The sequence below is a fragment of the Podarcis bocagei genome (assembly GCF_964188305.1).
Source record: "Podarcis bocagei genome assembly, chromosome: 6".
In the NCBI taxonomy this organism is placed as follows: Eukaryota; Metazoa; Chordata; class Lepidosauria; order Squamata; family Lacertidae; genus Podarcis; species Podarcis bocagei.
The window spans coordinates 57,231,231-57,256,785 of record NC_138130.1 but is presented as its reverse complement, the minus strand read 5'-3'; the positions used below and the strand labels follow the sequence as shown (position 1 = coordinate 57,256,785).

At 39.5% G+C, this 25,555-nt stretch overlaps 2 protein-coding genes across 10 annotated transcripts; one reads left to right on the top strand and one right to left on the bottom strand.

Moving 5' to 3' along the window:
* Positions 1-2,240: 2,240 nt before the first annotated feature.
* On the bottom strand, positions 2,241-9,377 carry ATP5PF (ATP synthase peripheral stalk subunit F6). 5 transcript variants are annotated; one of them, XM_081199733.1, is made up of 4 exons: positions 9,261-9,377; positions 6,746-6,937; positions 3,421-3,545; positions 2,241-2,390 (listed from the first exon to the last, which is right to left on the bottom strand). In XM_081199733.1, the coding sequence occupies exons 2-4, from the start codon at positions 6,913-6,915 to the stop codon at positions 2,362-2,364; spliced, it is 324 nt and encodes a 107-aa protein (XP_081055859.1). In that variant the 5' UTR covers positions 6,916-6,937; positions 9,261-9,377; the 3' UTR covers positions 2,241-2,361. The 5 variants fall into 5 exon arrangements, with proteins under 5 accessions (XP_081055859.1, XP_081055861.1, XP_081055860.1 ...); XM_081199735.1 differs by lacking the exon at positions 9,261-9,377 and adding an exon at positions 8,929-9,200; XM_081199734.1 differs by lacking the exon at positions 9,261-9,377 and adding an exon at positions 8,966-9,200.
* Positions 9,378-9,558: 181 nt separating this feature from the next.
* On the top strand, positions 9,559-25,325 carry GABPA (GA binding protein transcription factor subunit alpha). Of its 5 annotated transcripts, none has more exons than XM_081199656.1 (10): positions 9,559-9,712; positions 11,695-11,795; positions 13,481-13,625; positions 14,722-14,806; positions 15,671-15,916; positions 17,473-17,667; positions 18,302-18,358; positions 20,532-20,672; positions 21,329-21,521; positions 22,660-25,325. In XM_081199656.1, exons 2-10 carry the CDS (start codon positions 11,719-11,721, stop codon positions 22,886-22,888), a joined length of 1,368 nt encoding a protein of 455 aa, XP_081055782.1. In that variant the 5' UTR covers positions 9,559-9,712; positions 11,695-11,718; the 3' UTR covers positions 22,889-25,325. The 5 variants fall into 5 exon arrangements, with proteins under 5 accessions (XP_081055782.1, XP_081055786.1, XP_081055784.1 ...); XM_081199658.1 differs by lacking the exon at positions 9,559-9,712 and adding an exon at positions 9,820-10,345; XM_081199659.1 differs by lacking the exon at positions 9,559-9,712 and adding an exon at positions 9,820-10,375.
* Positions 25,326-25,555: the final 230 nt, after the last annotated feature.

Genomic DNA, 25,555 nt, shown 5'->3' with positions numbered 1-25,555 from the left:
ACAATAACAAAATTATGCAGGTATAGATCTGTTGAAGTGTAGTGCATTCTTACCACTGCTCATTTTTCGCCCCTTAAATCCTATTTATGATTTATTTTCTGAAGACTGTACATTTTGCCTGAGAAGAAATCCTTTTCACCACTCAATGCTAACGAATGCCTTAATGATTTTTTTTTATAAAAATGTCTTGGATGGTATAAATAAATCACATATGCTTTGTTACTAGTGTGATCATGATGCCGATGCTTAAGACAAAACATGGGTATGAATGTTAGGTTTCTTAAATAAAAAAAAGCAAGACAAATTTCTAAGCCGGATTCTCATCTCCACCCAAGAACCTTAAACCTCACAGCTGGCTATAATTTATTGCCCTAACTTTGTTCTGTCGACATTGCTAGCTTCACCATATTATAAGTATCTTATTAGAGATGTGAGAAATGTGATTACTACTCCTAGGCTAGGGATGGGGAGCCTGTGATGCTTTAGTTGTTGCTGGACCCAAGACAGCATGGCCAATGGGCATAGATGGGAGCTGTGGTAATGCAACATCTAGAAGTCCACAGGATCCCCATGCTTCCTACAAGCATTAATAGTGTAATGTGATGCTTTTTGTTTCAAGGATAAAAACCTTGTATAGGAAAACCTTAGATCCAAGTATAGATCTCAAATTAATATGCAGTCAGTTCTGATCAACCAAGTAATCAATTATCTGCATTATACGCATGACTATGACTAATTGTCAAAGGTTGGTCAAAGCTTCAGGTACTATTTACACAATTTTCCTGTGTAAACTACTCAATTATTTCAAATTTCTTTCCCAATATAGCAACTATTTTCAAGCACATTTGCTTGTACCAGATGGTGTGGACTTTTCAGTTATTAATTTATTTTTAAAAGCATGCCACCAAACTTTCAAGAACAAGTATGGAGTTACAAACATTTACCATTAATCATGTGTCCCTCCAACCCTGTACACATTTCCTTAGAAGCAAATCCTACTCATTTCAATGGCATCCATTAAGTAAAGGCAAACATTATATAAGGGTGCCAGCCAACAGTAAATCAATGAAAGGCAAAGAAACTAACTTAAAACATTTTATATATTATTTCAACTATTTGAGGAATTTTATTTTAACAAATGTAGTCTATTCAATAGTCTGATAGACCACATTTTCCATCTACAGTATTATATTGACAGGCTCCTGACTCTGCTTGTATGAAAGAAATGAGCAGTGTTAAATGAAATTAATTATTGAATCACCCTGTATTTCAATTTAATTCACTGAGTGATAACACTTATGTAACCAAGTGGAAACAACCACATACTCAGAATGTGCTGGTACCTCTTCTTGTAACTCCAGGTTTTTTGGAAGCACAAAACCCTTGAGCCCACCTCCTAAAACCCGGCAGCAATACCAAAAGAATACAACTGTTGACAAAGAAGCTGAAAATGGGGTGGGAATGGAATGGCTAGAAAAATATGATGGGAGAAAAAGGATAATAAAAACACTAAAGCTATTTTTGAACAGCCTTGGGACTGGAGAGCAGAAGGAAAGCATGCTGGCTTCTGCTACTGGCCAGAAGACCTAGGGCCCCTGGGAAGCTGCCCCCACCCTGCCTATGAGGAATAGCATCATGGTAAGAAGATGACTCACCTAGCCCTATCCACTAGCCAGAGGAGGAGCTGCAAGGCACTCGCCCTCCATCCACTGAAGAATATTCAACTCCAACCACCCAGCTGCCCTGCAAAAGCAAGGGGACCTCATCCCCTTGGTCAAAGAAACAAGAGCTACCAATTTCATTTCAAGCAAGAACATCAGCAAGAGAAGATCAACCTGACTTGAATTGGATAGAAGTGCCCTCTTACAGCTCACCCCTTTCATCTGGCCTTGGAAAACTATCTTCTACCTTTCCCTGCTCCCACTCGCCTTTCCGTGTGTGTGTTCTTTTAGTTTGTAAACCTGATGGCAGGGACAGTCTCTTTTTATTGAAGTGAGCCACTTTGGGAGACTGTTATTGTCTGAGAGTGAGATAAAAGTTGTAAATAATATTAAAAGGGGCAGAAGCAATATTTTAACACAGCTGAGACTGGGCATCAACTATGTCCGCTGCCTAATCCTAAAGGAGGAAAAACCCAAACAACCCAATGAAGTCTGAGAATGCAGACTGATTGTTGGAGGAAAAGAAGGTGAGGGACAGTGGAATGAAGCTGTCTTTCCAATGAGCAAACAAAGCACAGATTTACATTCAACAGAATTCAAATATTCACATTTGAACACTGAACTGTTTATTTAAATTACAACCGTGGGCCTATTCAACACCTCCAGCCACATTGCTGCTGCTTGTGTACTTGCTATCACATCACTTCTGCTCCTCTTCAAATTTGGGCTCTGTCATATAGGAAAAATGAAAGGAAGTGTCAGTTTATTTTCAAAGTGAAGTTTTCTAAATAGATAGTTTTACAACTTGATTCTATTGTCAATTTGCCAGAAATTAAGAACTGCAGCTTTAGCTACACAAATCTGCAAGAGAGGAGAGGGCCCATCAGCACTCTTGGAGCATAACACTTATTCCTTTTTAAATGCAGGTTCTCCACAGAAGAACAGAGTCTACTTCAGTGTAAATGGTGCAAAAGCCACACTTGCTTGCAAGGCAAGTTCCTACTACATGTAAATATTAGCTGCTTTACAAAGAGATGCATAGAGAGTATATGTATAGTTTATTGTTGTTTCAGCCATCATTTCCCACAGGGTAAATATATACACTAATGCAATACTGAGGAATAACATTAACCAAAATATCTATTTATATTAAAATATACATGTAACAACAACAACAATTTAATACACAAAATATATAATATACCAAAGGTTAAGAAATGATAAAAAAATTAAAATACAAATGGTTCAAGGAATTAATAATTAAAATCATTCAGCTGCATAAACCCAGAAAACCAATAGGAACTAAATTGTTTAAAAATAAAGACGTTACACTGTCTTTTTGCTTGTTGATCTCAAATTTAAAAACAATGTATGAATGCATAACGTTATTACTGGAAACAGAACCGACTTCTAAGATTACTATGTAGAGAACAAGAATACGAATGTATCGCTATAACATACATATATATATGCATATATATGTCAGGTACAACATTTGAGCCCATTTACACACTCACTCTCTCATTCTCACTAGTTTACTGAAATATGTCTAAAAGCCAATCCTGAATATATATTGTAAGTCCCATCCCACAAAAGTACGCTTAAAAATATGTGAAAATATCTGCGGTTACTGACAGCAACCAGTTAGTAAAGGTTTTTTTAAATCACTTATTTTATTTAACATGGCATTTCTAATATTTCAATTATCCACTCTCATGTTTTAACATTACTAAACAAGTCCTAAAACTTAAAAGCTTACCCTGAAATTTGAATTCTGGAAATTTGGTCATATCTCCACCACCATACACCCGCTGGAGCTTGACCATTTGTTCATGCAAGCTTTTTTCATATTCTGGACCAGCATCAACAGGGCCACCAGTTTTCCTACAAATGCAAGAGTTAATTGAGCTTTGTTATATCTAGAGTGACGGATGGGGAAAGAATCTAAATAAATCACAAACACTTGGCGAACAGAGAACTTGTAGCACAAATAGAACAATTCAAGTACAGTGGTGCCCCAGGTTAAGTACTTAATTCATTCTGGAGGTCTGTTCTTAACCTGAAACTGTTCTTAACCTGAAGCACCACTTTAGCTAATGGGACCTCCTGCTGCCGCCGCGCCACCGGAGCATGATTTCTGTTCTCATCCTGAAGCAAAGTTCTTAACCTGAGGTACTTTTTCTGAGTTAGTGGAGTCTGTAACCTGAAGTGTATGTAACCTGAAGCGTATGTAACCCGAGGTACCACTGTATAGGATCTTTAGTGTACAGTGATGCCTATAATGAGTTTTCACACTACGTGAATTATAACCCTTGTTACAGTTACAATAACTTGTTACAGAGTAATTTTGAGAACTGTTATTACAAAATGACAAACGATTCCATAGGCGAGAGACAGCAATAATGTGTAGAAGTGAGAGTATTTGACTTAGATCAGGGTGGTCCAACATGAGGCCCTTGAGGCCTTTTTGGATAGCCCTCGGGTGACACCTCCTGCAGCCCTTGAGCTGCCTTCCCAAAGCAAGGTAAGCGAGGTGCTGGGCTTTGGGAAGGAGGTGTGAGGGCTCTGACGGGATCCTAGAGTCCTCTCTCTTCCTTCATAAAGTCTACCTAGTGCTTTCTCAGCTTTGGGAAGGCAGCGTGAGGTGTGTGTTTGTGTCAAATTTTGCTCTTATTCCCTGCCCCCACATGACAAGAATGTGCAGCCCCCGGGTTCTGTGCTAAAGTATGCTTGTGCCCTACTTGGTATGAAAAGTTGGGCCACCCTGACTTACATCAAGGAGACCTAAATGAAAATCCCACTCAACCCTTATGCTGACTGGGTGACCAGGAACTGATCATATACACACACAGCTACTTTAGTCTACCTTCTAGAATGGTTGTGAAAATAAAATTGGAGGGGGATCATGCGGTCTTGGAGTAATTTCACAAAGAACATATAAATCAGGGGTGTGATGTTGTTGGGATTACAACTCCCATTGTCCCTGACCATTGGCTATGCTGGTTGGGGCTGATGCAAGTTAGGAATCTGCAGAGCCACAAAATATAAATATACAACAAATCTAAGAATTGGTTGCATGACAGTTTTATAAGGTGGCCAATATTGTGACTGATATTAAAAAATGCCAGAAAATGGCATGGGTTTGTATTCAGTTTACATGCGTTATGGAAACTATTTACCAACACCCTTCTGTGGAAGTCACTGAAGTCTAAAAGACAGAACAAAGAAATCTCAAACTGGAAAAGAGGCAGGAGCCAGCAAATCTTCCTTTTGATATTAGCACAGCTGCAGAAAAGCAAATATAAGCAGCTGCCCACAATGGAAGAGCATGGGGAAGATTTTCAGATGTTCAGGGAAGTTTTCAATGTGTGATATTTTACTGTATTTTTGGTTTCTATGAAGCCGCCCAGAGTGGCTGGGGAGGGCCAGCTAGATGGGTGGGGTATAAATAAATAAATAATAATAATAATAATAATAATAATAATAATAATAATAATAATAATAATAATAATAATTAATTTATTTCAGCCAGGTGCTATGGGTTTTTTGGGGTGGTGGAGGGTGTGTTAAGCTTTATTATTTAGAGCAATAACTCTGGTTAAGAGTGTCAGACTATGGCCAAGGAGACCCAGAGCAAATTCATGCTCAAATCTTAAAACTCATTGGGGTAACCTTGGGCCAGTCACAATCTCTCTAATGTACCTCACAGGGATGTTGGGAGCATGGATGGTGAGGAATAACCATGTATACTGCCATTAACTCACTGGAGAAAAAGTGAGATATAAAATGGGATTAATAAGTATGGCTGAATTTCCCCCCTACATATCACAGGGGAAAATGTTTCATTGCTGAGAAAACTAAATCCTATAGCAATAATACAGACAGCACAACTTTCATATTTGTACTTTATTGTTTACCTAATACTTTGTGAACTTTGTGGAACAGCAACTGTTCAGTGTTGAATAAATTCAGCATCCCAAGAACAGTTGCTATGACTGACTATAGCAACAACTGTGCTAGGTATGCAAGACCATTATGTGGGAAATAGCATTCTGTTGCTTTTATTATATGTCAGGTAACAACTTCAAATAACAAGCTGTGTGCAAAGTTGAATTCAAATCATGCCTGCAAACAAATGAAGGGGGACTCACAGAGAGCCCCTTTGGTGCTGAGTGTGTCACTGATCAGACAGTTGGCACTGAAAGCATGCCTTCAAAGGGGTTTGCATTCAGTACTGACAGCAAGTGCCTTCAAATGGAGCCCCCTAATGCAGCTGATCAACAAGTCCTGAATGCAAAACAACAACAACAACAACAACAACAACAACAACAACTGGAAGCTCACTTTAAACTGCCAGTTGTTCTTTTGCGCCCATATTGTTACTTGCTCTGCAGCAAACTTCACATTTACGAATACTGCAGGCGGCATTGTCATGGTCAATTAGGACCCCTGCCAGTCCTAACTGGCACTTGCCTGGAGGTTCCTGGTGTCTGATTTTATATATTTAAGAAGATTTATGCTTTACCTTTCACTCTAAAAGATTATTAGAGGCAGCTTAAAAGACATTGTACAACTCAATGTAGGAGGAGCTGCTAAGGGATATCAATTACAATATCATGCTATGGACTAAAGGACTTTTAGGCTACAGCCCTAATATGATGTATATTATGTGGAGGAGGAATGGAGTGCTCTGTCCATTCTCTGTGCCCAGCACAGAAATACTACAGGCTGCTGGAGGAGAAACAGAGCTCTCCATTGCTCCTCCACTAGCTCCCACCAGGCAAGTAACTTTTGAGAACTTATTCAAAAGTCTAATTTATGTGTCTGATTTAAAGCTTTAGATGAATTTACTCAACAGTTACCATATGTTGCAGAACTTGATTACTTTCCACAAGCAAACAATTAACGCAAGAAATACATTTATATCCATATATATTTCATAGCAGGCTGTTATTACTGGGAGTCAAGTACTGTCCAAGAACCAACTTCAACAATATAAAAATTAAATAGAAAATTATCAAAATGCCCACAAGATAATCAAATGACTGGAGCCTTGAAATTCTGCATTTACTACATTCACTTACTGGCTCTTTGTGTTATATTCTCTGATCTTGTCCAAAAAGAGTTTCTGCACAGGATCAAGTTCCTTTGCCTTATTAAAAGCAATGGCCGAAAAGCCGATGTTTCTATGCAAGTGGAAGGAGATCGCGGAACGGAAAACAGAAGAAAACCTGAAGAGCTGTTTGAGAATCATGATGTATTTGTAGAAGTTTCAGCTAGAAAGACAAAAGGAACTATCAGTTACATCTTACATACTTCTATTCCTATCTGAACCTCCCAACAGCTGGAGTTCCACTGGGGAAGCCCACTTTCAAGTTTCAGCTCATTGGGACACCACAGTAGTTTCGACCAGACGCAGGGCATTCTAAGTTAGCACTGCACCATTTTGTGGCAGGGGTGCAATGGAATGTGTACTGATTTTTTGTTTAATGTTTCAATATTTCTTTCTGAAACTATCTGGTGACAAGAAGCATATAAGATTTGATGAAGAATTTGTAAGATGCTTGACACTATAACAGATAACATGGTCCAGAGGTATAGAACCTTTACCAGCCTGAGGGCCACATTACCAAATGGGCAACCTTCCGAGGATGGGTGAGGCAGAGGTTAAAAGGGGGCAAAGTTAGAAGTATAAGTGGGCAAAGCAACAAAAGCAACCCTTAACCTAATACAACACACTACATTCCAACAATAATAGAAACATCAGGTCTCCTTAGTTCATGGACACAATCCAGCCAGCCAAAACCATTTGAGAAGGGTGTGGAGCAGGTCCAGTGATGGGTGATGGCTAGGAAAGAGTACTCGGGGCCAGATGGGCCTCATTTGACACCTCTCTGCTCCCCAAGCTCAAGGTTCCCCACCTTCATCCAGCCAAAGTTAATGGGGAAAGTTAAATTTCCAACAGACTGCTCCCCCATGCCCATTAATTTGAATGGAACATTTCCACCACTACTCCTTATTCTAATGGCTAAACTGAGGAGGAGGAGTTTGGATTTGATATCCCGCCTTTCACTCCCTTTAAGGAGTCTCAAAGCGGCTAACATTCTCCTTTCCCTTCCTCCCCCACAACAAACACTCTGTGAGGTGAGTGGGGCTGAGAGAAGTGTGACTGGCCCAAGGTCACCCAGTAGCTGCATGTGGAGGAGCGGAGACTCAAACCCGGTTCCCCAGATTACGAGACTACCGCTCTTAACCACTACACCACACCGGCTCTCAACTGAAACATTCTTAGCTTTTAAAAACAAATGATCAATAGAAGTTATGAAGTTCTTTTCTTGCATTCTCCTGATTCAAACAATACACCCTTAAAAATGCTTTAAAATTCCATAACTGCTTATTAAGGGTACTTAGGTTGGGGCGCCCACCCCATGCATTTGCATACGCACAGAGGCTGGACGTATTACAGTGGTGCCTCGCAAGACGAAATTAATCCGTTCCACGAGTCTCTTTGTCTTGCGGTTTTTTCGTCTTGCGAAGCCCGGCTATTAGCGGCTTAGCGGCTATTAACGGCTTAGCGGCTTTAAGAAAAAGGAAACAAACTCGCAAGAAGTTTCATCTTGCGAAGCAAGCCCATAGGGAAATTCGTCTTGCAGAACAACTCAAAAATCGGAAAACTCTTTCGTCTAGCGAGTTTTTTGTCTTGCGGGGCACCACTGTAATAGCACCCCTCTGGAGGCTTCAACTGGGGCAAAAAAAGTGGCTAGCTCCCCCCCCCCATAACTACAGCTTTGCTTAAGTAAACATCTCAGTCTAGAAACATGCAGAGTGACATTCTGGTTCTTCTCAGGGATAGCGTTGTTTGGGGGCAGTTGCAGGTGGGAAACTAGGTCAGAAAGAGAGTACCAAGCAAGAGCTACAAGCAGAGGCTGGGCAACAGGAGCGTTTGTTGGGCATCTGACAAGGCCCACTTTAGAACAGGGGTGTGGGCGCACTGTCAATCCCGATTCTGCTGCTGCATTTCCTTGCCTGTTCATCTGTCCTCTTAACAGGATGCAGACCATGACAAGAACGAGAAACCAGACTCAGCCACCCACCACCCGCTTCTCCTTTCTCAAATTGGGCCCGGAGGGAACGCAAAAGCGAATGGACAGTTCTGACCGCGGGGGAAATGCTACCATTCCCCCTCCTGAGATACCGCAGAAGCCTGCTAATTCAAAGGCCCGGGAAGGAGGTTAAACGAGGGTTAAACTCGAAGGCGGTTTCACACCGACTGAGGCGAACCACCAAGGCCCACGCGAACGCACCCGCCCGCTTGGCCTCCTCAACGCCGCGCTCTCTCCCGTCCGGATTCAACCCCGCAGAGGAACCGCCGGTCACCTTGCCAGAGCCCGCAGTCACAGGGAGGGCCTGACTCGGCCCCGCCTCCAGCAGGCGCAAAGAGCTTCGGGAGTTTTCTCTTTTGAACCCCCGGCCTTTCGACACAATTCTAGGCCGCCTCGCCGTACTTAAGCCTCCGAGTCCCTTGCACTGGCCCTGCATAAAAGAGAAAGCAAGCCCGTTGAAAGGGGGGGGGGGAGCGCCTCAGAAACAGCGACGTACCTCCTTTGCTTCCCGTCCCCGCTTCACCGGAAACGGATGGATTCACTTCCGGCTTCAGGTAGGCGGGTGGGAAAAGAGCAAAAGCTAGTTTGAGTTTGACTGAGGCGCTTTCCTCGGGAGGCGGCGGCAGTTTCGCAAGGGACGCCGGGAATTGTAGTTTTCGCCCTGACGCGGAGGGGGGGATTGTATGTGTGTGTGCGCTTTTCCCCCGCCAGGGCCCCGCGCGCAGCCTTCTCTGCCCGAGTGTGAGCGCGCTGCGGCCTTCTTCCCGCAGGGGCGGCGTGAGGGGCTCCGGTGGGGCTGATCCAGCCGCCGCGGCTGGAAAGTTTTTTTTTTCTTTAAAAAAAAGGCGCGGGGAGGGGAAGCGGCGGGCGCTGCTCCGCCTGCTTTGGCGGGTTAGCGGGGTTTTGCGTTTTGTTTTTTTGTGACGGAGGCTGAGGTGGCGGCGGCTGGTAAGTCCTGAGGCGCGAGACTTCGGGGCGCGCGGCTGGAAAGGGAGGGCGGGGGAGAAAGGGAAGCGCCTCGCGCTGTATCCGGGGGGGAAGGGGGGGTCTCGTGGCTTCCTCGCTTCTTGTGTTTTGTTTCCGTTTTCTGCCCCGCGCGGTGCGAGCCTCATTTCCGTTCCGAGTTCAAACAACAAGGAGGCGCCGCCGCGGGCGGAAGGGAGAGGAAGGCCTGGGCTGAGGCGGGATGGAGCCCTGCGCGCCTCAAGGGCCTCCCCGCCGCCATCGATACCGCGGCGGCGCCCTTTCCTCGCCTCCTCCTCCTCCTCTCAAACGGCGGGGCGGGAAAGAGAGACGTCCCCGCTCGCCCTGCTCGTCATCCGCTATGGAAGAGGCCGCCGGAGTCCAAGGCCGCCATCGCCTCCCTTGGGAAAGAGACGGGCCCGGCGGCGACGGCGGGAGGAGCCGGCGGACATTTCGGGACCCTTCCCGCCGCCTCGCTCAGCCGCCGCCCCCTTCCCTCACTCCGTGTAACCTGGCGGGGTCATCTCGGCCGTTCGGCCTCCTGTCAAACGTCGGAGGGGTTATTTCAAAGCGAAGGAACATAACAACTTCATCTATCTCTCTCCATGTGTATCTGAAGTGTGTACATGCGACAGCGAGGGTTATTCTGTGCGTGCCTTAATATGCAAATAAAAGGTACCAGAGATTAGATCAGGAGATGATGTAGCTCAGTTGGTTGGAGCATGATAATGTACGGGACGGCTACATATTCCTGCATTGCAGGGGGATGGACCACTAGAGGATCCTTAGGGTCCCTTCCAACTCTGCGTTTCTAGGATTAGGTCTCTTCATAGATGTTTTGTTACATTAAGTGAAGCAGGCAGTACTGGCACCTGCTGAGATGCAATATTTTTATTTTTGGAACGAATGAAAATATCTTGATCAGTGGCTTGTATACTACTATGAAGTATACAGCATCCCCCTTGCCCCGGTGCATTTCTGTGTGCACTAGTGTATACACACTTCGAAAAGTGTTCCACCAATAAAACAGGAACTTCCCTGTAGGTGTGTTTTAACATTGGGATGTTTTTACTCTTTTTTAAGCAATACCTTAGTTTGACATCATTATGTTTACTTTGGAACCACATTTATGTGACTTCAGAAAGAGATGGTCCAGGAACAAATAATCATAGTGCTTTGTTTTTGTTTTCAAGTGGCAATTACAGCAGTGTGCATAACTAGAAACAAATTGCTTACTTTATTAAGAATATCTGTGCTCTTGCCCCGAAGTGTGAAGGTTTTTACCACTTTAGCTATATTTAAATCATACTGTGATCATTTCCCCAAATCTGGCAGCAGCTTATATTAAACGAAATAACACATTGAAAGTCCTCAGCTTCTTGAAAGTTATATTTTCCAGTTCTCTTTGGAGAAAGATCCAGCTGTGGCAAAGTTAATAATATAAAGTCGAATGATAAATAGTGCATCACTTCAGTGTTTCAGACAGAAACTGCTTCAAGCTGACTTCTAGACATTACTCATAATTCATAAGTTGCATGTCCTGCCTCTGAATTCAGCAGAGGAATGGAAAGATGAAAGGAAACGAATGATTAGCCAGCATTTGAGATTTATAGCAAGTTGAAAAAGCAATATTTTAAAAGAGACATCTGTTTTATACTGTATAAGCCTTTTTTTTTTAAAAAAAGGATATGAATCCACAAGCTACCAAACATCAGAATAATTTTAATGACAATGTTATTTTGATATATTAGTGGTCTTAACCATTAGCTCAGCACCCAGTTGAAATCTTGCTCCATATTTATGGCTTTGGATTGTGCCCTAAACCACCTATGCAGAAACCCCACTAGACCAATAGATCGTATTTTCAAGTGAAAAGTAAATGAATGAATAAAGTGTACTTATTTTGAACCTGTTATTTCTATTTGTATGTAATGTGTAAAAACAAACAGACACATTTTATTTTGCAGATTGCCTCTTGAAACATTTCAGCCATGACTAAAAGAGAAGCAGAAGAATTGATAGAAATAGAAATTGATGGAACAGAGAAACAAGAGTGCACTGAAGAAAGGTATATAATTTGAGTCCACAGGAGTGCACGCATGTATTGCTGTTTTGGGTTTTTTTGGAGCTGCATTTCAAATTCAGGAAAGAGAGACGAGTGTTTACTGTAAATCCAGTTTAGAGTGTTGCAGTAGAAGAACAGTGGCTAATCCCCTGTTTGTGGGGGCCCAATGCATCCATCCAAGCAAATTTTTCTGCCCAAACCCCACTGAATTTGGTATCAAAAAGTTAATAAAGACATTTCTTGGAAGGCAGATATTTAAATCCCAGCACCCTGATATTGATGCAAATCACCCACTCCCCAGTCATCAGATTGTTCATTTAACTAAGAGGGAGGTGCAGTAATGCCCATCTTGAGCTGATCTGCGGGGGGGGGGGCGTTGTGCATGTTCATGTGAGTGTTGGGTGGCCATCTTCATCACTGACATGTGGAAGCTTGGCAAAGGGTGAATGCAGCCCTTGGGCTGAATCAGATTAGCCCACCTGGGATAGAATGTTGCCATAAAGAGGCCACGGAAAGTGTCTAGCTGTATTTCAGTAACCCAAAGCTTTTTTCTTATGTTGGGTTCTATACGTTAAAATTCACCCACAGTGGAAAAATTCAAGTTTGTTGAATGTCAGATAACAAGTTGCTGATTGCTTTTTCTCCATTTTCTACTTCCTTTATTTCTGATAGAAACTTTTTCTTCTTTCACCAAAAGAAGCAAAAGAAGGAGTAATTTCCATTTGAAAACTCCTGCTCATTTAACATCCTCCATATGAGATTAAGTCTCAACACTTACTCGACTGAGCTAATTTCTCCACTTGATCAAGGGCCAAAAAATCTAACTCTTGGAAGTCTCTCTGAGCATAAATAATCACAACTTTAAAAGCATTTTCTGTTTCTTTCTTTTTTCCAGCTGTATAGTGATTAGATGTTTTCATTTGACAGAAACCAAACTGTTTTTTGTTTTTTAAGAAAACATTTACTGCATGCATGTTTCTGTAAAAACTGCAAGATAACTGTGCATAATATTTCTGTTTCACAAGCTTGTGGGCAAAGATTGGAGGGGGAAAAGATGGACAGATGCATCTCCCTCCCTACAGTTATACTACCTATATTTTTCTTAAATGGTATACTACTTTACCTTAAAATACAATTAATTGTAAGTCAGATTTAGGGGCTTTACCCTGCTTAATCACTGCCATTATTTTTTGGTCCTTGGCCTGTTTCATTATAACCTGTGGAATCTTTGTGACACATGTCTTGCAGTTCCCTTGATATCTTTCCATTTGTGTATCTTTGTCACATAGCTATTATCTTGATCCCAGTTGTACTCTGCTAAAAAATTAGCAGATTCCTAGGATTTTTTCATTAATTGCATGATTAGTCAGATAGTATTCAGATATGACAATGACCTAGATGTCATTGCAACTTTGCATCAACAGTAAGATTCTTCCCACTCCCCACTATAGTCATGGTTTCTATGTCCCAATGCATTTTCAGTTCAGTGCAAGTTCAGATCACTACAGAAAAACACACAGAGCAGTTAAGGGAGTTCAAATCCAGCTTCAGATATGTACTCAAAAGTTGTTCCATTTTAAAACTTTCCAAATGAGGTTCATGTCTCTTACTGGAATGTTTAGCACTAGCACATTCTAACAGTAGTTTTTGTTCAAATACAAGACCCCTTTTAAACTCTTTTGTTTCAGCATTGTTGAGCAAACTTACACCACTGCAGAATTTGTGAGTCAGGCTATTGATATCAATGAACCGGTTGGAAATCTTAAGAAACTACTGGAACCAAGACTTCAGTGTTCTTTGGAAGCACATGAAATCTGCCTACAGGATATACAGGTATAGCAAAAGCATTACAGTTAAAAGTTTTAATATAAAGGATGGCCTATACTGAGTAGGACTCCTTTGATCTTCTGCCTACATTTTCTCTTGGCGGTTTTATTCTTGTATATATTTATCAATATTAATTGATTGGAACGCATTGCATAGAATATAATTATCTCTACCAGGGGATGCACATCAGTCAAGAGTTAAACGGACATAGATACATGGCCACCTTTTCATTTAACTCAACAAAACTTTACCTCTGTATCATATCTAGCATATTTTTCAACAACTGAGACTTTTGTTTAGATCAGAGTTTTTGAGTAAGTAAGTTATAACCAGATAAACATATTCAAGCTACAATTCGTTCAGGAAAACAAAATAGATTCAGGTTTATAAGCAAATAAGGGAATGCTGAATTATAACAAGTAAGCTGGCCTGCCTTTTAGGTGATACATGGTAGAGGGCAGGGTAGAGCTGCAAAGAGACTGGTTTAGCCTAAATAACTGTTTTGAAAGGCGAGTCCTGTCTTTGCTGTTGAAAACACACAGTCTCTCTCAGGAGACAAAACTAGCCCCTGCCTGTAAAATAAAACCTTGCAATTTTCTAGGGATTTCCCCCCCCCCCATATAATTTTATATGGATAATTGCAAAAAATATATATAATGTTAAATAATATGTGTGTTTGAGGAGCAGGAAAGAAACAGCTATCTGGAAACACACCAACCATATCCTCAGAAATATTAACTGAGTGGTCTAGAACAACAAAGCATGATCGAAGATATTGCAGAGCATACCTCCAATTGTGTTCAATAGGCCTCCCAAAACAAAGTCTGGAGATCATATCTTTGATGCATGTTCAACACTGTGGTTTCAAAAGTGCTGTATGATAAGGGCATGTGATGTATCTACATACCATTATGGTGACCCATCAGGTGTTGTGTGGGAAGGATTCCACGAGAGAGGAAGGCCACTGAAGACAACCATGGAGCCCTATCCACCTGGAAAATCCCCCCAAGGGTGTTCTCCCATCAACTGTCCTGTCCTGATTATTGTGAACAAACCCATAATAATAAGTTGACTACCTTTCTTTGAATTTCTATTTATCAAGCTGGATCCAGATCGTAGTCTTTTTGATCAAGGTGTCAAGACAGATGGAACAGTGCAGCTTAGTGTCCAAGTAATATCAAGGCAAGGTAAAAAACTAATTCTGTAGATTTATGATGTTTCCTGCATCTGGTGGAGATGTATGTTAAAAACAGTACTATTTAGTGGCAGGGTTGGTATGCAGCCCTTGTTATTGACCTACAGTAATAGCTTTTTCTGTTCAAATATTATTTCTCAATGGTTGGATATAAATATGCACATTACAGCTTAGTTATTGTGAACTTACTACACAGGGTAAACTTTCATAGTAATACATGTCAGTGAGCAGATAAGAATGATTAATCTGGAAAATTGGTTTCCTTTTAGTGATTTGAAGGACTTTGTAGACTTGCAAATGCTTTTGCACAGCTTATTGATTATATAGATGTTGATGCTTAAACCTGCATATGATTTTTTAAATGATGAAACTATAAGGTCAAAGTCGATATTGGGAGCTAGTGGGTAGAAAATGAGATAAAGTAAAAGTTGGTGAGCTGGGAATTCAGAGTTTGTATTTCACAAAATATTAATGAATAGCATTTTTTAGAATTTTAAATGTTAAAGTGATGACAGTATTGGAATGAAGCCTTTAAAATTGAAGTTAAAATGCCATTTATAAAGATTTAATTTTTAAGAGGGCTCTGAAATAAAATTATTTGCTCACTGGTTAATGTATGATTGCTGTTGTTTATTAATTGCCTTCTACATATGTCCCAAGGCAATGTGCAAAATATAATAAAAACAGGACTGTATAGTTAACCTTTTATCAGAACAGTAAGGAGCAGAACAGAACAAATTAATCGAGTTCCAATTCAATACAATATAAGGAATTGGAACACGATTAATTTGTTCTGTTCCACTTTGTGTAGTTTGCATTTTGTGTGGTGTTTTCTCAATTCTCTTTCTCTGTACAGGAATAGAACCAAAGTTAAACATCCTTGAAATTGTAAAGCCAGTAGAAACTGTTGAGGTCGTGATTGATCCAGATGCCCACCATACGGAAACTGAGGCACACCTTGTTGAAGAAGCTCAAGTGATAACACTGGATGGAACGAAACATATTACCACCATCTCTGATGAAACATCTGAACAAGTAACTCGTTGGGCTGCAGCATTAGAAGGCTACCGAAAAGAGCAGGAACGTCTAGGAATACCCTATGGTAATAAATTATATACAATGGCACATGTATATCTTTATGGTTCTTTTCTCTGTCTCCTCCTCCATTTGCAGATAGTTCTGCTTAGATGTCTGATTTGTAATAATGACAAAGTGATGTTGAATAAATATGGTGCACATTCAGTTTCTACTGTGAACGTTTCATGTTGCCAGTTCAGCATCATTGCCAAGGGAATGTCATATAAGCAGGGGGAATTCATAACCTCTTTTGCTGAGGTTTAGATTTGCATTTTCTCTGATGTATGCAGTAGTTCAGAGAAGGGGAATAAGCTGTGAAAATATAATTATTTTCTAATTGTCAAACTGTAGTAGCTAAACATTTCTTTGAGAGATTGGTTTGGATCTTGTGATCATCATCTGAGGCCCTTCTTTGTGTGCCTCCTCCATGAGAGGTCTGGAGGGTCAGAAAACAAGAGTGGACCTTTTCTGCCATGGCTCCTTATTTGTGGAATGCTCTCCCCTAGGAGGCTTGCCTGGCACCTTCATTACATATCTGTAGGCACCAGGCGAAAACATTTCTCTGTAACCAGATGTTTAGCTGATTAATATTCTATGGCCTTTTAAATGTTTGTGGGAGCAGGGTTATTGGTTTGTTTTTGGTTGATTTGTATTTTGTGTTCTCATTTTTATGTTGTGAACTGCCCTGTGATCTTCAGATGAATGGTGGTGTACCAATTTAGTAATCAATCAATCAATCAATCAATCCCTGAAGCACTGGATAGTTCATGTCATTCAGAGTAGACCGCACTACTAGAGAGTTGGATTGACTTGGCAGTCTGGTTCAGATGTAACACTAAATCTTAGTTTTACCATTACAAGGATAAGCAAGTGTGAGCCTTGGGGTTGTTTACTCTCCTTTCTTCCTGTATATAGAAGGGGAGGAAGTTTGAAAGTTTAATGTCATTATTTAGAGTTTAACATTACCTCAGAATATGTGATATTGTAATTTATTCCAGTGACACCTAGTTCAGATATACCAGGATCACACTGGCTTCAGATCCTGGTGGATAGAACTGTGGATAGAATAAAATATATTTTCTTATATTTGGACATAAAGAGGAATGGCAATTTGTTCAAAACCATGCCAAGAAGCTTTACATTTTCCTCCTTTCGCATGGAAAGGGGAGACTGAAGCAGTCGGAAGCGCTTTGTTGTGACATCTGAAGTTAGCAGCTATCAGTCATCTCCATAAATTTATATGTTCAACATAATGATGTAGTCATGGATCTTTGAAAAAAGACTACACAAGTCCATGAGTTACCACTATGTCTCTGAAAATGGTTGTCATAATAAAGCTATTTTCTGAAAACTTGATACTTAGTTAAGTATAGATCTGAAAGTAGTTGGAAAGTAAGATTTTCATAGATAATATATCAGAATTCCTTTTCTTTATTATTGCTTCAGCTGCATGAACCTGCCATCTGTTGGGCTTTTATGTTCATTTTAAGAATACTTTGTTTGAATGTATGCTGATGATGGTCTAACATAGCCTGTTGCAACATTGGGAAAAATAAGTAGAATATTTCTCTTCTTTCCTAGATCCAGTACAGTGGTCAACTGACCAGGTACTGCACTGGGTAGTATGGGTGATGAAGGAGTTCAGCATGACAGACATAGATCTCAATACTCTTAGCATTCCTGGGAGAGAGTTGTGCAGCCTCAGTCAAGAGGACTTCTTCCAGAGGGTCCCTCGGGGAGAAATCCTTTGGAGCCACCTGGAACTTCTTCGAAAATGTATGTGAGTTTTCTCAACAAGTATCTTGTTTGATTTTTTAAAATAAAAGTTTTAAAATAAAAAGTCTACATCATGGCAGTCCTAGTTACCAAGTAATGTATGCATTCAGTCACTATGACTTAAAATGCTACTGACACTTTAGGGCTCTGTACACATAAGCACAATTCAAATTGTAAGGGTTCTGTATGTATCAGCTTCTAGACACGGATAATTTAAACACTATAGCAGTTTAGTTTTCTCAAGATGCAAGTATTCTTAGCATCAGGAGAAGAGTTACTGATAATTTAAAGTAAGATTTAAATCATTCTTCAATCTCTATTAGAATCTAAGTGCTTCTATACTTCCTACCCCTCTTTTAGTTAAAAATATATATGAGGCAACAGAAGGTAATTATTTAAAATTACCAGATATGAAAGAAATGTGAAATACAGAATTGTCTATAAATCTAATAACATTATAAATTTTATAGATGTGTATTTATTTTTTCTTTTCCCTGCATGGCCTTTAGACTTCAAGCATGTTCCTAATTCTTATATTCTTTATAAAATTAGCACTTTCCTTTGTTCTTTCCTCATTTTTTCAAGTGAAAATGTTGCCAAAGTTTAGTATTTAATATTTTTCTTGTATATCCAGATGTGCTGGCTAGCCAAGAACACTCTGGAGAAATAGCTACAGTTACTATTGATCAACGTAAGTTGTCATTCTATGATTTTGTTTTAAAGAAATAGTATTCTCAACAGAGTCGTATCATAGTCTGTATAAAAATGCTTGAACTTGGAAGCTGATCTTTAACCTTTTAAAGATGGAATCAAATTGAAATTAAGAACATTTGTCTCTAATGGTGCATTTGCACTGGCACCTGACCAGTGAACCAGGAGGTCTATTGCGAGGTGTATTCCCATTGCTGTGGGGCTTTAATATTGAGCAGTAGTTCAATATTAAATTATTCCTGGATTATCTAGCAGCAGCTTACTGGCGTTTCTCATGGGATACTTTAAAAAGAGAGTGCAAACAATTTGGGAGTAAAGAGTAACTAATAAGGTCTGTCCTCCTAGGCAGAGCAAATTTGGTAAGGTTATTATTTCTATGGTGCTTTCACCCACAATCTTTTATTGGAAAAGACTTTGGATAGTTGTTATTTTCTTCTTAGTTTGGGAGCAAATAAAGAGGAGCAACAAAAGTTTTATTGAAGTGGCACTACGAAAGGTACAGAAGCTTCAGTATCAAGCTCACCTGTTTGCTTTTCTTGGCTAGTAGAAGAAGAATACAGTCGTATCTTGGTTGTTGAATTCCTTGTGACTTGAACGTTTTGGCTCCCGAACGCTGCAGACCCGGAAGTGAGTGTTCCGGATTGCAAATGTTCTTTGGAACCTGAACATCCAATGCGGCTTCTGCAGCCAATCGGAAGCCATGCATTGGTTTTCAAACGTTTTCAGAAGTTGAACGGACTTCTGGAACGGATTCCGTTCAAGAACCAAGGTGTGACTGTACATGCAAAATCAGAAGGTATTTGCATAAATTAGAGTAGTCACAAAATTTGGGGTAACATTGATGCACACTTCAGATTTGTGGTGGCAGAGCCCTCAAGCTTTTCAATAAAAATGTAAAAATGATATTATAGACTGGGGTGGGGAATAGGATTTGGCTGGCAGGCGAGATGCTGTGCTCCCCCATCCTCCACAGGAGACTTTGACAGGTGACTTGGGCTGACTGCTATCACATCACCTGACATCAACATGATATCAGGTGACCCTGTTTCAAAGGAAAGAATCAGGAGCATGCTCTTAAGAGTGCCTGCATGGAGGCTCAGTGGTCTGCAGAAAGAACCAGAATTTTTAGGAATACTCTATTGTAATAAATTACATGCCGTGGCGCGCGCGCGCACACACACACACACACACATATAGATAGATAGATAGATAGATAGATAGTTATCTCTCTCCTCCCTCCAAATAGACTTGAACTCCAGCTGGGTTGCAGAGGATGATACTTGCTGAAAGAAGCTTGCTTATTGATACTGTCTTAACTCCATTTGGGATAAACTGGAGCCTGCAGACTCTTTGAGTACCCCTTATCCCAGCAGGGTTCTCAGTCAGTACTGATTGGCACCAACTGCAAACTTAGCTTTTGTATGAGGCAGGTGGCCATGACTTTGGTATACCAGCTTTATGGGCCCAATAATGAACCTAGGTGGGCCTGATTTGGCCCATGAGTCAAAGGTTCCCCCTCTACAGATTAGTTGACAAGCCGTCACTACTTCACAACTCAGAAATTCATTTTGTGTTTAATACAAACTCTTTAATTATACAGAGGTTGGTTTCCCTAGTTATGCAGACCAAGTGAAAGATTTGCTGTGCCAAAAATCACTGTTTCTGATGCAGCATTGTAACTAATAATAATAAAAAATGAAAATACTTTGGTGTTCCAGACATATTTCTGTAGGGAACTAACTCCATCACAAATGTTTATTTCCAAGTGCCAGGCAATGACACCATTTTTCAGATGACTTATTGATAATGCTGTTGGACGTTATCTGGTCTTTGGTTATAGAAGGGCTGAATAAAGCTGTTTGTATACTCTTCGGAGAAAATATTAAAACTATTCTATCTCCAGTTCAATATCCCTTCATCTGTATAGTGCAGATTACTGGAGCTAAAGTTTAAGAAAATGATCTCATAATGTAAATTCACCAGCATTTGTAATATTTTATTACATGTTCCTCTGTTCTTTAACTAGCTCATATGATTATATTCCATGTCAAATGTCTGTAATATCTTGGGCTGTTCCTGTGTCTTGGTGTCTGACATGGGAATTTCTGCTTATGCATCTAATACCCATTTTTAATCTTATGTTTTCTCTGTAGCTGTGCAGATTATTCCAGCATCTGTACAGCCCGCTACTCCAACCACTATTAAAGTCATCAACAGCAGTGCAAAGACAGCAAAAGTGCAGAGAGCACCAAGGATTTCTGGAGAAGATAGAAGTTCACCTGGGAACAGAACAGGTATTTTCTTTTAACTAAAACCAAAAGATTTTAAGTATCCATAAAGTATGACTACTCCAGTCCATAGAGAGACTGTAGAATTTGTTAGTATCTTAGAAGAACAAAGGTCAGTTTTATTTGAATGAGCAAAGTTCCTGTTTCTTAAAATAATTTATCTCAACCTGAAGTCTCTTGGAGGGAGAACCATCAAGACAGAAAAAATAATGATTTCATAGCTGGTAGATAAAATACTGCCCAACTTGTGCAACAGAGAGAATAGACACAACAAAAATAGATTTTAAAATTTACATTAATGAAAGATACAAACTCCATAAAGCTATTTTTTAAATAAGGTTGGGATATGAGGTTTTTAATACACCAGTGTATTGATTGCAGATTTCCTTCAGGTTAAGGGTAATTTTTCTACAATAGTAGGGTAATAGGACCATTAAAATGGAACACAATGTGAGCAAGCTTTCAAGTTAAACTTTTTTTAATCAGTCAGGATATTTATTTTATCTTGAATATATTTTATGTTTAATTTCTTACCCCAAGGAGTTTAGCTTACTGGAAAGCTTATTCACTTAAAACATTTTAGCCTATTTCACAAGTGAGGCTCATAATGAGATGAAAAACATGGCTTTACATTTGCATTTTAATCATTTCATTCTTAATAGGAAACAATGGCCAGATCCAACTCTGGCAATTTTTGCTTGAGCTTCTGACTGACAAAGATGCTCGAGACTGCATTTCATGGGTTGGCGATGAAGGAGAGTTCAAACTAAATCAACCAGAGCTAGTTGCACAGAAATGGGGACAACGTAAAAATAAGCCTACTATGAACTATGAGAAACTCAGCCGTGCTTTACGGTAAGTTAAGAACATAACAACTGCTTATACTGGATCAGATCAGAGTCTGATTCTAACAGTAACTCCCAGTTGCCCACGGAACTTCACAAACAGAGCATGAAGGTGATGGCTTTCCTGTTCTTTGTCCCTGGCATGTGGTATTCTAAGGTACACGGCTTTTGAATATTCAGGTTCCATTTACATTCCATGAATTTTCTAATTCCCTTTTAAAATTTAATGGCCATATCCACATCCTGTGGTAGCAAATTCTTTATGTTAACTATGCATTATGTGAAGAAGTACTTCCTTTGGTCTGTCTTAAATCCAGTGTCAATTTAATTAATTAAATTGAATACTGCTCATCATATTGATTTAGACAATACTTTAAAGTGGCTTCCCCTTCTGAATGTGTGGACTTCAGTAAACTATTAACTTTAATTAACTGCATGCTGTCACATATATTAACTCTGCTTTATAGCCAGCTAGGAAAGTCAGCTGAAGGCAAAATTTAACTATTGGCGGCTATTCAGTGTAATAAGGCTATATGTCTAGATGTTGAAAGTTTAACTAAAACCCATAATCCCTCAGCTTCCAATAGTGAATACACATTATTATTTTCCACAAAACTATAATGACAATGTACATGCAGCCCATCTCCTGACTGTGTATCCATGTTGTCCTATCACAAGCATAGTGATTCTGTTGTGCATTCAGTGGTGTTGAACTCCACAAGACCCAGTTTCATGCATAAAGCAATGGCAAAGTAGATTCTTTCTGCTGCATAGGTTAAATTGAGCAAACAAATATGCAAGGCTGCATATATCAGAAGACCCATTTGCACTGACTGTTGGTTTCTCTAGGTGATAAGAAAGTAGGCTCAAGTGTCTCTCTGAAGCCTCCATTCAGATAGACATTCTCAAGCAGCTGAGGCTGCACTGTAATTCAGGGCCTACAAAAGGAAAATAAGTTTGTGATGGTCTGCAAAGTCATCCTTACATTTTGCCACCTTCGAGATCTTGTTAGATGTGAGGCAAGGGACATGCTTTAAGTTAGAAAGGCAGCTTATTTTTCCCTTTATCAAATTTTATAGTTATCATCCATGTTAGTTATCATCAGTTACTTTTTCAAGGAATTTTTGTTCCCTTTTTTCTAAATGAAGGTATTACTACGATGGAGACATGATCTGCAAAGTGCAAGGCAAGAGGTTTGTATACAAATTTGTCTGTGACTTGAAGACTCTCATTGGGTACAGCGCAGCAGAGTTGAACCGGTTGGTCACAGAGTGTGAACAAAAGAAACTGGCAAAGATGCAACTCCATGGTATTGCACAACCCGTCACAGCAGTTGCACTGGCTACGGCATCTCTGCAAACAGAAAAAGATAACTGAGTACCAGGACCTAAAAGCTTGGGAGCATGAGGCCTTTCTTGTATATTGAGCAGTTTCTGGTCCTAAAATGGGAGCTACTTCATTCCTTGGCAGTTCAATATGATGCATGGTTTTTCTACGGAGAACTGAGACTCCCATAAATTTGGATCTTTTTCACGTAAAGGTATATATTTCATGTATGTTAAAGGCACTCCAGATTCTTCAGCATGAAGACAGACATGATGTGACAAGTTGCTGGATCGGTAAGAGAGCTCACAATTGGTTGGTGCCATGTTATGCCATACTATTTGTCCAGCGTTTCGAGAAATTGAAGCATATTTACACGATGTAAACCTGTCAATATTTTGAATTTAGTTCTCTGCACTTCCATTTCTAAGCTACCAAATTAAAAGTAATGCATTTCCAGAGGTAAGGCAGCTACTCTTAACCATGCTCATTATCTAAGCATGTCAGGCTGTAGTAAACACACTGAAAAGTACCATGCTCCTAAGATGATTTCTCATCGCAAAAGGAGTGTACTATAGGCAGGAATTGGGAGATCACTGCTGAAGAGAAATCCAAATTTAAGTCCAGCAAGGTCAAAAACCAATTATGAGTATTTTGATAAAATATGTAGATAAAGTGTATTTGAGGGAAAGTGCTTAACTATCTTGAGAGACATTGCTAAGCTTAATGTCTGGCACAAAAAAGTTTTCCACATTTTTCCTATTACGAGATTAAAAACTTGAAATGCTGTCTCTCATCCAAAGAATAGGTTTTGCTTTGTTTTAATCTACACTGCAGAGTATATCAGCTGATTCTGCTTATACTTGCAGTGTAGCTGACTTTGATCTGAAGACTTAAGTTAATCACAGAGAGAAGCCCCTACCTGCTGAGAAATAAAATGTAATCTGCAGGTAAATTGATAAGAAGTTTGACTTCTCAATGTTATATAGACCTCTGTATTAAAATACAGAAAAATGCAGTTTTCTTTAAATTACTTAAATTTCCAAGCTGTTGTTATGATGCTTTGGACAGAAAAGGGTGTGTATCACTCATAGTTAATTAATTTGATAACATTTTTTAAAAGATAACCAAATTAAATCTAGATGAGCTTATGCTATTTTTCTTCGTCTTCCCTTTGTTTGGTATAAATATCCCTTTGTTCTGAATGTAGGCTTTTTGTTGAATCATCACAATTAGAAGAACAAACTCGTTTGAAGTTGTGGTTTCACTTAACAATCAGTGAAAGTGCAGATGTTAAACAGGGCCTTCATCTGTAAGAGCAAATCACTCAGAGCTAAAAAACAGGCTTACAGTAAAAAGCACTGAACATAAAATGTAGCTTAGTCTTGGGAATGTAAGATTGTAGCTGTAGTTACAGCTCGACTCATTTGCTTATTTTCAGACTGCTTAGAAACGTAGAAGATATTCTGGTATTTAAACATCATTAGGCAAAGAAAGTGTTTAAACCTTTGGGTGACATTTAATGTTTCTGATGGCCGGTTAAGTCCATTGACTCCAGTGGGACTTGTATTTAACATTACAGGATTGCAGTTTAAGTTACACTAATATTTTATGCTGTTAGTCAAGCTGGTTAAGAATATGTTTTCTCTCAAAGTCTGAATGATAATTATGGTAAGTGAAAAAACCCACTTTAATCATATATCAAGACTTTGAACTCTCCTATGCATCACTGGAGCCATTAGTCCATAGCTGGGGTGGGAAGGGGAGGGGAGAGAAGCTGCATTCCTAAAAATAAGGGTTTGGACATTTTATGTAGTGCTAAGGAAGACAAGCAACATAACTTACATTACTCGTTCATATGCATCTCTTTAAGATGTGTTTGAAGTGTACAGGCATCTAATTTTTCCCTGTAAAAGGCCGCCGGTAAACCTTGGGATAGACAAGGGTGACCACAAATTACATATATTAATGCTGTCATAAATATACTCTCAGCTATGCACATAATTGCACATAACAGAATAAGCCATATTAGTAAACATGGCACATGGCCTTTTATTATATATACATTGCATTTATTTTCTGAATTTTAAAATTTCATTATACTTCCTTTGTAAGTTTGCTGCACTTCTTGTAATATTTTCCCCATGCATAGAGTACTGATGTGTTTTAAAAACAGTACATACGTGTCAGATTTATTGTGGGGACAATCTGTGACTAATCGAGGTCTTCAGTAAGGTATGGATTATTGTATGTCAAATAGCATTGTGTGGCTGTCAGAAGAAAAATATAGAAGGTATATTCCCAATTTTTTGTAAAATGGAGGGGTTTTTGCATACATTTTTACTCTTTAAGGACACATATTCTGCTAATTATGTATTTCTTTTGTGTTGAATTTTACATAAAACAATTATTTTCTATTTTTACTCTAAAATATTTGTGCATAAAATTGTCAATATAGTAAAGTAAGAAAATAAAATTTTACACGACAAAATGTTTTGTCTTCTGTACATTCACAAAGTGTATATAACTTTTTGCAGTGTTTTCTTAGTAAATTTAGTAGATGTGACATGTAGTAGTAAAGGAAGAGAGAATGCAAATGATAAAAAATATCATTACTCCAGCATTTATGCAGTTTGTTCATCTCTTAAATTCATTGGTAGACATTTTGCTTGATTGCGAAACAAATGTCAAGCTGTACAATGGTGCTTTCCTTTCTTCATC